Genomic DNA, 14,419 nt, shown 5'->3' on the forward strand with positions numbered 1-14,419 from the left:
GTCATCAAGGTAAGCATGTGTTCATTAAATACAAAATTGTTCACGCGAGGGCTAACCCATGATTGACAAGCACAGGTCCCGGACGGACGTTTTCGACTGGAGCCCAACGAACCCCATCGCTCCAGTCTTCAAGGTAAAACACCATCAAAGCCCCTCTATTTCATTACAAATCATTCATACATCCATACACGCATTCATCTCATACGCCTGAACCCCCCAGACGGTTAGGGCATGAACCGCCCAGGGGCTCAGGAACTAAGCATCGCACGTGCAGCGAAATGCACCAAAACACTCCGTGTTGTGCCACGAAGCGGTGGCTTGCCTCATTCGACATGAGCAACCAAACAGAGCTAGGGGAGAAAACCATAGATGAGCACCATGCGGCCTTCGCCCGGTCTGGCAAACCAGGTCATCTCAACCTTCTCGTTCGATCCTGAACCTCTCGCCAAGCCCACAGAATCTCCATTGAGGGAGAGGCCGTCAGGCCACCCGAGTCGGTCTATGGAACGACCTAGGCATCTACCGGGCTGTAGGTAAAGGAATAGTGGAATGCCACAAGAGGGCTATGCCGACCCCGTCACGAACGACGGACCCGGATTCCACTCGATCACACCTGTTAGCGAGCTCACCGAGCTAGTCTTCGAGCTCGAGCGATCGGGACAGGCGACGAAACTCAGCCCCTCCGGTTGTGGGGAACTAGATGGGGTAGCGCAAAAACGACTCACAGTCCCCATGAAGGCCCGACAAGGCTCGGGGGTTTAAACGCCATGGGACTGTGACCCCAAATTCACGTCGACGGGATAGGCGACATTCGGCTACGGCTTGGGACCGTGACTCCTTAACTCGCGTCAATGGGATAGGTGACATCCGGCTATGGCTTGGGACCGCGACTCCTTAACTCGCGTCGATGGGATAGGCGACATCCGGCTATGGCTTGGGACCGCGACTCCTTAACTCACGTCGACGGGATAGGCGACATCTGGCTATGGCTTGGGTCCGCGACTCCTTAACTTGCGTAACGGCTTCAGACGGCTTCACTAACTAAAACTAACTCTTTCGATCCACGGCGAGCACCGACGCCTGGGTCTACTCATGACTCCACCTTACCCGATCCCACGGCACGCACCGACGCCAAAGATCGAACTCTGTTGCATCCGAAACTAAGTTATTTCTGTTCACGGCGCGCACCGATGCCAGGGCTTGTTTCAAAAACTAAAAACTTCCTCGTCCGATCCCCGGTGCGCACCGACGCCGGGATCATTAAGTTCTATCTCAATCCTATCCCCGCGCTTAAAAACACCTCGGCTGCACAACGACGCCATGGTTAAACAAAATTCCGTCTCAAACTAAAAAACATGCATACACGCCTGCTAAGACAACACCCCAACCGGTTCGGCCCGAACCGCCTAGGGCTCAGGGCTACACCCGCGGGTGCGCTCGCGCGCACCCATCGGCAAGACAAAAATCCCCCAGACAATTCTGTCTGAATCGCTCGGGGGCTCGGGGGCTCCTGTCGGGTTCATAAACTCGGGGTCCCTTAGGGACCGGCTTCCACGCCAGGGCTCAGCCTAGAAGAATGGCCTTTTCTTCTTCTGGACCGGCCCAAGAATCTAAACTCAACAGACCGGAGCACTCGCTTCAGGCCCAGGCCGCCTTCAGCCCATCTCTCCGACCGGAGCACTAGCTCAGGCTCAGGCCAGCTCCGAACGGCCTCTTTGATTAGAGCACTAGCATCAAACCCTGGCCGCCTCCACATGACCTCCACTTGGAAAGCCTGATCCGAGGACCGCCTCCGACTCTGACCCCGTGTCTCTGACCGGGATTCATAGAAAACCATGCTCATCGCTATTCTCCGACTGGGGACCATCCGACCAGGGACGCCCGCTCAGAAAGAACTAGAAGGCGTGCGAAGAAAGGCAAGGCATGGCTCATAAGTCAAAACCGCTGTACCAGGGACCATACCCTACACGAAGCAGTGCTCTGCAGCCACCCTGACACAAAGTATTGTAGGGGCCGATAGAAACTCCCATATGGTAAGCCCCCTCCGCGTGTCTCTAGACACCGATTGCGGTATGGGCTCCAGGATCTGCCATACTAAGTGAACATAGCGCGGCTCCTCACATGCCACGAGGCATCCAGAAGTATTTGCAGGTACCAACGTCCATCCTTCCTAAAGAAGATATCTTGACCCCCTGTGCACATCTGACATCCTACAGCGATATCGACAGTATTGGGAGGCTTCAATCATTATCTAGTTTTCATCACCGTAGGCAGCAAGGCTTAGAAATATCTGTACTCTCTCCCTCTCACCTGTAAAAGCCATCCTATTCATCTATAAATGGGGATGTGCTCCCTCCAACCAGGGGAGATCGACTTCTTCAAGCTCAGACTCACTAGATTGACATCAACACTCCCAACCATAGGACCACCCAGTTCCGACCACGACCCTTCCGGTCGGAGCCTTCTGAACCTCTTGTATACCCCCTCCTTTCTCCTTCTCGTTTGTACCCCCACTACAGACTTTGAGCACCTGGGATCAGGAATAAAGTCACCGACCGACCCCGACTGGACGTAGGGCACGTTGCCTAAACCAGTATAAATCCTATATCATTGAGTGCTAGGCCACCTCCGATCACAACGTACAACAAAACTATAAATATTTACTAGTTGGTCACTTTCTGCACCGATAAACATGTTCATTGCTTGTGTTGTATGTGTTGTCTTTGGGTGTGTAGTGATGTATGCTGTAATGAAGTAATGGATGAATGAAACTAAAAAATGTTGTCCCCATAATTTTATTGGCTGGATGGATGAATGAAACTGAAAAATGTTGGCCCCATAATTTTATTGGCTAGATGGATGAATGAAACTGATGGATGACTAAAACTAGATGGATGAATGAAACTGATGGATGACTGAAACTAAAATGATGAATTGTCACATAATTCACAGAGGTAGCTTAAGGCCACACATAACAGGTTGCTTAAGGCCACACATAATTCATAGAGGTAGCACAAGGGTTTCAAGTGGCACATAACTTAATAGAAACCATAACAGGTAGCTTAAGGCCACACATTACATCACAGTAGCTTAAGGCCACACATTACATAGTCATTTGGCCACTTACATCACAGTAGCTTAAGGCCACACATTACATAGTCTTGTGGCCACATAAAGCACATTACATGTTCAGGTGTTTCACTTTTTCTTCCCTTTCTTTGTTGGAGTCTTCTTTCCTGGACTCTTCCTGACCTTGGATGCCAGCTGCTTCCTCCTTGGTGTCATCTTCCTTGGAGCACCATCAGCAAGCATGTCTTCAATCTGGTTTACAATTTGCAAATCAAGGCTTGGAGGTGTTCTTAGGCTTGATGGTGGAATTGTCTCCAGTGGTGGCACATCCAGGAGATGCCTCTCTGCTTGTTCTACTGCTTATGCTGCAACAGCAGCCTTATCTGCTGCTTCTGCAATCTCTCTTGCTGCCTTTACAGCTGTCTCTCTAGCCATTGCTGCTCTTGTCCTTGGTGTTCCTTGGTCTGTTGGTGGCTGGTCCTTCTTGGCCTTCTTTTTGCCTGGTCTAGGTGCTGTCTTCTTGATCCTCTTCCTGTAAATAAACACCATAGTTGTTGCTTAGTTGTTGAAATAAGATAACAATTTAGTATTTACCTTTTCTTTGTCCCTGTCAGTGCACACCTCGAGCTACCACTTCTGTGGCCATACTCACCACAGCCAGTACATTTTACCTGCCTAGTTCTTTTTCTAGTTCTTTCAGTTAGAGATAGGTACCTGCTCTTCTTCAATCTGCCTGGTTGTTTTTTCCTCTTGGACAGTGGTGGCAACAACTTGAAACCTTTATCAACCTCAGGCCATTGGTCCCTGTCAGTGATGTTTGGGATAATACCATGGTAGGCAGCCTAAAACTTCTTAACAGAGTAGTATTTGTCCACATATAGGTCCATTTGGGGCTGCCTTATAGTGGTGATGACAGCCAGTGCATGTGGGCATGGCTTCCCAATTACCTGCCATTCTCTACAAGTGCAAATATGCTTTGTAAGATACACAACATACCTCCTCACTTCTTCATCTTTGTATATCTCCGTGACTTCTGCTTCTTCTGGATGCCCCTTGGTCACTTTGAGGTGGCCTAGACCCTTGGAAGCTGCATTGAGCTGGTGTATGACAGCAGGTAAGGTTTCTCCAGTCAAGGCAGTGGAGATCTTCCATCTCTTAGCAAATAGGACCATTGTTTTCTCTCTGATAGTATCAGCCAAACAATGCACAGGCAGATCCTTGTGTTCTTTGATCCATGCATTCCAGGACTCAGCTAAATTATTGTTGATGTAGTCACATTTGATGTCATTGCTGAATTTGCTCCTGGCCCAAAGTAGGTTATGGTGCTCTTTCAACCAAGTAAGCACACCAGGGCTAGCTGCCACAACCTTGTCAAAGAAATACTTGAATTTGTGAGGAGTATAGGGCCTAGCTATAGGCCACATGTTTTTGGCATAGACATCTCCACTGTAATATTTCTTCATATTCTCCATCAAATGTCTGAAGCACTCTCTCTTCTCACACTAAGGCCACACTTGAGCCACTACTGCCTCAAGACCCTTGCAAGCATCAGTGCATACTGCTAACTTGTCCATAGGTCCAATTGCTTTGCTAAGCTGCTCTATGAACCAGATCTAGTTTTCTTTGGTTTCTGAGTCAAACAAACCAAATGCTAAAGGATACATCCAGTTATGACCATCTAATGCTTGGGCTGAGGGCAAGTGGCCATTCCACATCCCATTAAGGGTTGTGGAGTCTATACTAATGTATGGTCTACATCCATGTCTAAAACCATCTATGGCTGCCTTGAAACAACAAAAAATCTGCTGAAATGAATCTTCCCATCAACTTCTTCAGTAGCTATCTCAACTATGGTACCAGGTGATCTCATCTCTACCTCTGCCTTAAATCTATCAACCAATCAAAGGAGTCATCCCACTTACCAAAAAGCTTGTTGGCTGCTCTTTGTCTGCCATACACTATAGTTTGGTAGGGGATCTCAATCTTGTATTTGGTCTGTAGCTCCTCCTGCACTTTCTTTGGATCCATGTTTGGCTTCTTCTTGAGTAGTGGAATAGCCCTATCTGCCACCCAAGCTTGTGAGGCCATCCTACCAACCACTCTGCTTCTAGAGACATAATTATGCTACCCTTGATTTATTTGCACCTACACATGCACAAAACAGTCAAACATAAGTAACCAGACAAACATAACAGCCAGACAGTTTAAATGAAACAAAACAAATCTATAAAAAAATACCCTGACACTCCCATCGTGTTGGGTTCTAGCTCTAATAATCCAAGGACATCCAAGAGAAGTATAGTTTCCCCTAAACCTTGATGTATCAGAGTGTGTAGTATGAAGCTCAAACTCCTTGACAATTGCATGTTGTCTCACAGCTAATATGAAATCATCCATAGAAGGGTAAGAAACCCCTACAGACATATCTGGATTATCCCTGTCCCAATCAAACACTGGCTCCTCACCCACATGATCATCAACTGGTACAACTCCTTCTGCCATATCACTCTGCATCTCAGCTATCATGGTAGGGATAGGCACAGCTTCCCTAGCTGCTTCATCTACTCTTTCATCTGTTGCATTGAAACCCATTGCTTCATACACTTTGTCCTCATCAGCAACTTCCTTGGCCTCTCCATCCTCATTAGGCTCTGCCAATATAGTCAACTCAGCCCAATCAACCTCTTTTGCTTCTTCCACTGGCAAAGATGGAGGTGGAGAGCTGCCGGTGTCACCACTGCCTTCTACATTATCAGGAGCAGCACTGCCTTATGCATTACCAGGAGTAGCACTGCCTTGTACATTACCAGGAGCAGCACTGCCTTGTGCATTACTAGGAGCAGCACTGCCTTGTGCATTACCAAGAGCAGCACTGCCTTGTGTAGAAGTGACACTAGATGCACACCTAGCACCAGAGCTAGCATTAGCACTTTGAGCATGTTTGCTGACTACATCCACTATAAGCACAGCTACCCTGTCATCCCATCTATCCTTTATTAGCTGCTCAAAATGTTCATCCCTCCTAACTTTCCATTCAGATTCGCTGTCACTGTCAACCATCCAAACATCCAATTTCTGTGAAGGTCCCCAGATTATCTTACTGGCCATTTTATCATGAAATTTAGACAGAGAAAACTGCACAGTAGTATTCAGCCATAGTTCATGCTCTTGCGGTGACATTTCTACTTGCCCGTACTCACCATCAGCAACATACTTAGAAACCTTAACAACTAATCTAAATACGTTGCCATGATCAATCCTGACACAATAACAAACAGAAATACAAATAAAACTGTTAGACACTATCCTACTACACACCATCTTTCCAATCCGGAATCAAAGCGAGGACAAAGTGCACTGAAGTTTAACTTACCAAATAGGGCAACCACTCCAATCCATTGTGTCTCCTTCAATCTCCACCACAACAGAAGCCACTACATCAACGGCCTATGAAGCAAGGAAGGCGGACAATTTCACCATCACTGGTAGGAACCCTAACCTAACCTACAATCCCATCAAAATCAGTGCAATAAAACGAGCGGGATGGCGACAATGTCGGTCCACATGTACCTTCAATCCATCGAGAAAGCTGAGAGAGGAAGGAGGGAGAGGAAGGCGGCGGCGTCGTCGGATGGCGGCGGCGGCGGCGGAGAGCTACGGCGAGACTGGGAAGACGAAGAACGAGCGGGGAAATGGGTCGGGTGAGGCGACTGAGTGCAGCCCGCCTGGGTTAGCAGCAGAGGGCAGGGGCAGCCGCGGTCATTTGCCACCCCTTGCTGCCTCGGATCCGACGTGGACTCACGCGCTGTCGTGCCACGAGTGCAAATGTGGCATTTCTGTATCTCTTCTCTCCGTTACGTGCTAAAATCGTATTGCCATCCGTTGAAGTGAGATCTCAGGAGGTAGCGATTCTTATAATGGTAAAAAGTTAAATCTTCCAAACGTGACGGGTTTCCACTGTACGGGGACTCCAGAGTTCACGTCTTCACGCTAAGGCCAACCATACTCCGGTGCTCTCTTTGTTTGGGCTTGTTTGGCTTATAAGCTATGGCTGAAAATACCGTTGACTAGTTTAGTACAAGAAAAAAATATTATTTATTGGCTAATAAGTCATGACTTATAAGTCAGATACGAGCGAGCGAACCGGCTGTTGAGCATCTCGACTGCTACTTCATCAGTTCATCTCCTCCTCGTACGGATTGTTTATGAGTAGGAGTAGGACTGTAGGAGAGCATTCAATTCAATTTTGTCCGTCTATCCCGAGTGCTAGTAATTCTGTTCTATTTTCAAAAAACAAAAAGTATTCTAAACAATTTTTAGATCCCGTGGGCCGTCGAAGCATTTCCCAGACAGTCCAGGCCATATAAGGCCCAAAAGAGCCTTATTTCACGGTCCACTACGTCCCGCATTCACGCGCCCACCACAGCTGAAAGGCCCTCCAAGCCCGCACCCGACGCGGCGGACCTCGACGCGAATACGAGCACCCCCGGGTGCATATATGCAAAATAGCCACGCCTCCTGCCTCGTCAACCATCATCATCGTCTTGTTGATTCCGCAAGAGCCTCGTTCGGTTCGGGCTTTGCTGCGGCGACTTCGTCGCGAGTCAAGCCGCCGTAAAACCCTAGCTCCAGATCGGGTCGTATAGCCGGCGAGATGCAGATCTTCGTCAAGACGCTGACGGGGAAGACCATCACGCTCGAGGTCGAGAGCAGCGACACCATCGACAATGTCAAGGCCAAGATCCAGGTCCGCCTTGTCGTCCCCCTTCACCCCCGTGACTCCCGATTCGTAGCGGAGTTGTGTCTTTTGTGATTGATTGATAATAACACCGGAGTAGCCTTGTTGATTGCTGTGTGCCGATCTGGTAGGGTTTTTAGTGCGGTTCTTGCCCACTGGGGGAAAAGGATCTTGGGATTTCTTTTTCTTTTTTTTTAAATCTCTGGATAGTGGGATTTCTTTTTCTTTTTTTTTAAATCTCTGGATAGTGACTGCTGGCTGTAGTATGGAGATTCTCTAGAGAACGGGCGCTTATGATGATTCTCTCTAGAACGGGCGCTTAGTAAGTACTGTGGGCGAATTATCAAAAAAAAAAAGTACTGTTGTTTTGGTGTCCCTGTCGCCTCTAAGTCTTGTTTGTTGTCATGAACAAATAAATCTAGGAAATTTAGTGGCTATCAACTGTGACAGCCCCTCTGTTATGTGGTTAGGGAAGTTGCAAATTTTCCACAAGCACCTGGCATAGGAATTCTTTTCATAACAAGGGATGTAAAGAGTTGACATCATTACTAATACAGATTATCATGGCTTTGGCATGTTGGCAATGGCCTCAGCCTCTATAGTTATCATACCAAATAATTGCATCATGGTCAACTAATAAATACTTCATTTGATATATGTTTTTTCTGCTGGCAATGACAATGTCAAACATGACTTTATGATCATACATGTAACCCCAGTGCTGAATGGCAGGTTTATTTTCCCATGCTAGGCTTTGCATGATTAGATTTTAAGTAGAAAAGGTTTCCTTGATGCTGCTAATGTATTTGAGTGCAGTGTTACTCAGATTCTCAGTCACATTTTAGGAAAATAAAAGCTTACTCTTGTGTCGTTTTTGGTGCACAAAAGAATTTCCTAGTCTAACAGCTCAATCTGACTTAGCTTTGAAGAACGTTGTCCATGCTTAAGTAATTTTTGTTTTCTAACACCTGTGCATGTTCAATATTTGTATTCCATGCCTTTGTCCATGTTTGACCAAGTGCACTTAAATCTGACTCACATTCCAAAACTTGTGATCATAAGAAGTAACACTGATTGAAAGATGGGTTAAGGAATACAATTCTAACTCTGCAGGTTCTCTGACATACTGCCTTATATATTTCAGGACAAGGAGGGCATTCCGCCTGACCAGCAGAGGCTGATTTTTGCTGGTAAGCAATTGGAGGATGGGAGAACATTAGCTGATTACAACATTCAGAAGGAGTCGACACTCCATTTGGTCCTGAGGCTCAGGGGTGGAACTATGATCAAGGTGAAGACACTGACTGGGAAGGAAATCGAGATTGACATTGAGCCCACTGACACAATCGATAGGATCAAGGAGCGCGTTGAGGAGAAAGAAGGAATACCCCCTGTTCAGCAGAGGTACTCGACTTGCCTCTATAATCTAAATGAATCTGAAACCTTTCTATAAGCTCCAAATTCTTGTAATCTTCATTTAGCATTGTGTGGTCCTAATAAAACTTTCGCATGCGCAGGCTCATTTATGCTGGGAAGCAGCTTGCTGATGACAAAACCGCCAAGGATTACAACATTGAAGGTGGTTCCGTGCTCCATCTTGTGCTTGCTCTGAGGGGTGGCCAATAGATTAAAAAGTCATACCTAGTTTCTGCTTATGCTCAGTTGTTTCAAAATTGAAGCCTTGTATTGGGTGGTTGATTGTGTCATGCGATTAGCAGACTACTAGAGTCAGGTGTCATCTGTACTGTCTATGAAATGCTTGAACTAAGTTTATTCAGTTGCCATCTCATTCTTATTGCCCTGAGTTCATTGAGTTGCCATCTGATTTCTCCTTTTCACCTAAATGGCTTGTCCATCGTGTTGTTGTCTATTTTCTGGTTCCTTAATCCTCATCACTTGCAGAGTAAGATCGCTGGCTAAATCAATCGTGATGCCATCTAATATCTTTCCTCGACACTCGCAGAGTAAGACTGTGCTCATATTTTTGCATTGCATGTCCCGTTGATTTGAGTCATGTTGGTTGAAAAGGGTTGTTGAAAAAGGTGTGTGTGTGTGTGTGTGTGTGGGGGGGGGGGGGGGGGGGGGGGCGCTTTACCCAGAAATATCTTATTTTATTTATTCTTGCGACAATTGGTAGAATCATTGCCACACAGGTCAAGCGAGAAAAATTTCACTTGAGAATCACTAGAACTATTTCTCGTTTTTATGCCCTTGTATGGAAGGAGAAATGACAGTTAGCTGGTTTCACATGATTTTGATTCTTGTCCCCCATCTCTACTAGCAACCATGACTTTTTATATAATCTTTTTAAGTGAAACAAGTTAAAAATGAATTTATTTAAGTTGTTCTTCAGCGACAAAAGGTTCTGAATTTTAAAGAATATAAATATAATTTTATTTATAGGACTTCTTTTTAGAAAACAATTTTAACCAGAGTCCAGCCTACCAACCAAATGATCTCATTTCTCATGAAGCGATTCTAATTTGTTAGTTGAACATCTCTTTACAGAATTTAGATTCGAAATGTTTCTACGAGAATATAAATCTCTACCAAACGCACCCTAAATCTTATCTCAAGATGGGACCTGGGAGTTTACAACTTAAGGATGAGCCTTAATGAAGTGAGTGGAAGGAAAAACTTTATAAAGTTTAAACAGTTCTTTGAAATGAAATCTAATTCCTTGTTGGATGTATACAATATTTGTCGTGTGGGGCAGCTATCTTCCACTTAGCATCCCGTAAAAGCTGGATAAAGAAGCCAAGTCGCTACTGTGTAGACTAGACTCGTCCAGGGAAGACCAGAAAGCACGTTGCCAAAACACACACTGATGCATCAGGATGATGGAGACATTGCTCAATGATCCTGAATGCTTTAGATTCTAGTTCAATGCTCCTGAAAACAATGAGGAGACATCAACACCTGTAGATTCTTGTTCAACGCTCCTGAAGAAATAACCCATTCGAATGCAGACATCGATCTGTTATCTTGTCTTTGTTCAGATACGGATGTTCCAGCTTGTCTCGTAAGTGCATTTCTGATGCAATAGGGGTATCTTCTGAAACAAAAAAAAATGGAGCTTAACGTCCCTGTCGGGTCACAAAAGGAGCTCTTCTTTTCTTGAAATGAAATTGTTTACACCAAAATTTGAAGGAGTCTCGCAGAGACTTAAAAGCTCCTAAGATCATGTCATCAAGAAAGCAATTGTGTACATATTGGAATTAGCTGATTCGAATGCAGCACCGGAATCGGCTTTCTTCAGGCAGCGCTGGTAAATAATGACAAAGGCTACGATCGGCGCAAGGACGAAACATGATGTACTCTACAAAAAGAAAAAGATTAGAGTCCAAGTTATATTAAATTAGGAATGTTTTTCTTTATACCGAAGATTGTAACGAATCGTGATCAAGTAGGATTCATGTTTAGACTCCGGGTATAAATACCGAGCCCCGGCTATTGTAAAAAACAACAATCAATCAAATATACAAGTCATTTACTTTTTCGGCTCCGGCCACCCCTTAGGAATAGGAGTAGAGTAGATCTCGGTAAGTTCTTCAGCAAGTACGGCTGCATCGATCCGGTCGACCTCCACTGCTTGTTGTAAGTACCGTTATGGCTTACACCTCTGTTCGTACGGCTGAATCGATCCGGTCGACCTCCACTGCGACTCTGGTATAAGTTAGTTATCGATTCTTGCCTAGTTCAAGTATGGCTGCATCGATCCGGTCGACCCCCACTGCATGAACTAGATCAAGGTAAGTTATCGGCTCTACCTTAGAATGACAGTCTTTGATAGATTCATTAAGTTACCGATATTGCTTATTGCTTTCATTATTCATCTAAATTACAGCAATATCACTCTGTCCGATTGGGATTGATCTAGATCGGTCTTATATCCTGTTTAACCCATCGTTTGTTAATCTAAAACTGATCTAATCTATACATTAAACGATGAGTTACGTTTTATCGGCTGTTTTACATCAATCTTGATCGTGCATAGCGTGCGGTTAAAGCATGTTGCGTCTTGAGTAGATTTATTGGCTAGCGAAAACCGTTCCATGGCCCATTATCACGGCCTGCGTGATTCTTCCTCACACCCCACTGTTAGCACCGTGAAGTGGGGATCGTTATTCGGTAGATCTATTCCTGATAAGGCATGACTTTAACTATGCGCTATGCCTGAATCGACTGTTTTAGCCGATATCGAGTGCTTTCAAGAGCAGTTCGCATCATGAGACCGTTGAAGTAAAGATAAGTTGAAAGATGTGTTAGCCCCATGATCTTATTATTGTATTACGGCCTGCATAATTCTGCCTCATGCTCCACTGATATTAGTAATGAGTTAGGGTCATTGAGTCTATTATTATTTCTACGGCCTGTATGATTCTGTCTCATGCCCCACTGGTCATAGCGATAGATGAGATCTAACATGTTTATTAGATTTATCTTTATTAAACGGTTAAATGGTGTTGAATTATTTCTTTATATAAAAGGGGTTCGGTTGCTTGTAATTATTGGCTCAGCATAAACCAATCATTGTTGACATCTTATTGCCATTGATTAATATCTGCTCAAATAACGACATTTATCTTGAATGATAACCGACTCTTCTTATACAATCCAATGAGCTTTAACTGATTTATTCTCATGAATATGCTGGAATCGACTATTTAGTCGATCTCCTTTCATATCGGCTCTCAGAGCCGCACATTCAGGACTGTCTGGCAACACCGGTAAGTTCCGCCCTTAATTACTGATAAGCTTTCTCTCCTTGTCAATTACAGGGTTAAATTGACTGGCATGTCTCGGGAGGAGTGCGCAGGATCGACCACCCTTGCGCTGAAGCTAGGCGGATCTACCGCTCCATCGACCAGACCCTTTCGGCTTGCTGCGTGTGTCCTCGGCACGGGACAAAAATTCTGTGTCGACACAAGTTTCTAACACGCTCGGTGGGACCCCACAATCGTTATGGCGGTTCACAACAACAACGACATTCTTATGCTGCATTATGAAGATCTACTTGATGGGGATAAGGGTATCATCAGCAAAGCTACATAAGAGTTTCAGAATAAATATTTGCTGTCCTACACCAAAACACGTGACAACATAATTGTTCAGAAATTTCCACTACCAAGAGTTCTATTACACGGGTAGACAGATACAACTGAAGATGAAGACAGGCGTTTCTTTAAGGAAGTTGTAGACAAATCTGTTCGTGATGCCATAACAAAGCTTTCGCGGACATATTCCACAACGCCATGAGAGAGGCGATTCATAGATTTCCAGTTGGTCAAGGCGGATCGGCTTATTAAAACATTCTAGATCCATCGACCCAAGGGACTAATCAAGTCAGTATCAGCCATCAAGAAACAGCACCAGTTGGTAGTGGTCATGTCCAGACAGTTCAGGGTTCATCTGAATAGGCTCAAGGAACTACTGCAAATCAGATACAATACAATCCTGGACCATCAGTACAACATGTGCAACAGCCGACGGAGCAAAGTTAGAACTAGGTGATCAATTTCGGTATATCAGGCCACATACCATCGTCGGCTCAAAAAATAGCACCATCAATTCAAATGATCCATAGAGATATAGATCCTTATGTCTATAATCAGAGACTTCAAGCAACAAGCTAGCAAAGGGCCTAGCAGATCGAGATTCCACAAGGGTATCACTATGGCACGGATTATAACACCCTTCACATGATGCCAAATCTAGGATACCAAGGCACATGAGATTTTAATCCACAGATGGGTCAGCAGGTGTAAAGAAATCCAAATCCACAAGCTGATAAATTACTGCTGAGGGTGACCGAGATGATAAAGAATCAGTTCGGTCTAAAGCCAAAAGGGCTGACCTTTTCATACAAACGCCTATATCTAGAATGGTATGATTTGGTCGCTCTTCCAACAAATTATAGGCTTTTAGAATTCGCTAAGTTCACTGACCAAGACAGTACAAGCACGATAGAATATATTAGTCGGTATCTTACATAATTGGGCAAAGCATCAGTTGAGGATGCCCATCGAGTTTGTTTCTTCTCTCTATCCTTATCAGGGCTAGCCTTCACTTGGATTTCATTATTGCCAGTCAATTCTATTGCCAATTAGACTGACATGGAGAAGAAGTTTCATACATATTTTTACACAAGACTGGAGAAAAGAAGATTACCGATCTGACAACTATAAAATAGAAGACTAACGAATCGGGCACTAAATTTCTTTAAAGGTTCCGAGAAACCAGAAACTTGTGCTTCTCCTTAAACTTGGCCGATAATCAACTAGCTGCTTTAGCTGTTCAAGAAATACTACCGATGTGAAAAGAAAAGCTGCTAGGACAAGAATTTGACAACTTGGGTCAATTGGCTCAACGAGTAGCAGCACTCAATAGCCAATTCCAGAGTATGCGTAGAGATACCTGGTTCCAGAAGAGTACTATAGTTGCCAAAGCTTATGATCCATATTCAGTCGATGACGGCTATGAAGACGAAGAAGAAGAGGTTGCTGCGGCTGAATGGAATTAGGGCAAAAAGACAGTGATGGTGCCAAATCCTTGGGGAAGAGGAGTTGAGGAGAGCTATGACTTTGATGTCACCAAATTAGACAAGCTCTT

The 14,419-nt window shown here is 44.9% G+C and overlaps 1 protein-coding gene across 1 annotated transcript; it reads left to right on the forward strand.

The window, feature by feature from the left end:
- Positions 1-7,600: 7,600 nt before the first annotated feature.
- Positions 7,601-9,611, forward strand: LOC136528628 (ubiquitin-NEDD8-like protein RUB2). Its single transcript, XM_066521583.1, has 3 exons — positions 7,601-7,816; positions 8,952-9,211; positions 9,325-9,611. Exons 1-3 carry the CDS (start codon positions 7,724-7,726, stop codon positions 9,431-9,433), a joined length of 462 nt encoding a protein of 153 aa, XP_066377680.1. The 5' UTR covers positions 7,601-7,723; the 3' UTR covers positions 9,434-9,611.
- The last annotated feature ends 4,808 nt before the right edge of the window (positions 9,612-14,419 follow it).

The sequence above is a fragment of the Miscanthus floridulus genome, chromosome 19, assembly GCF_019320115.1.
Source record: "Miscanthus floridulus cultivar M001 chromosome 19, ASM1932011v1, whole genome shotgun sequence".
In the NCBI taxonomy this organism is placed as follows: domain Eukaryota; kingdom Viridiplantae; phylum Streptophyta; class Magnoliopsida; order Poales; family Poaceae; genus Miscanthus; species Miscanthus floridulus.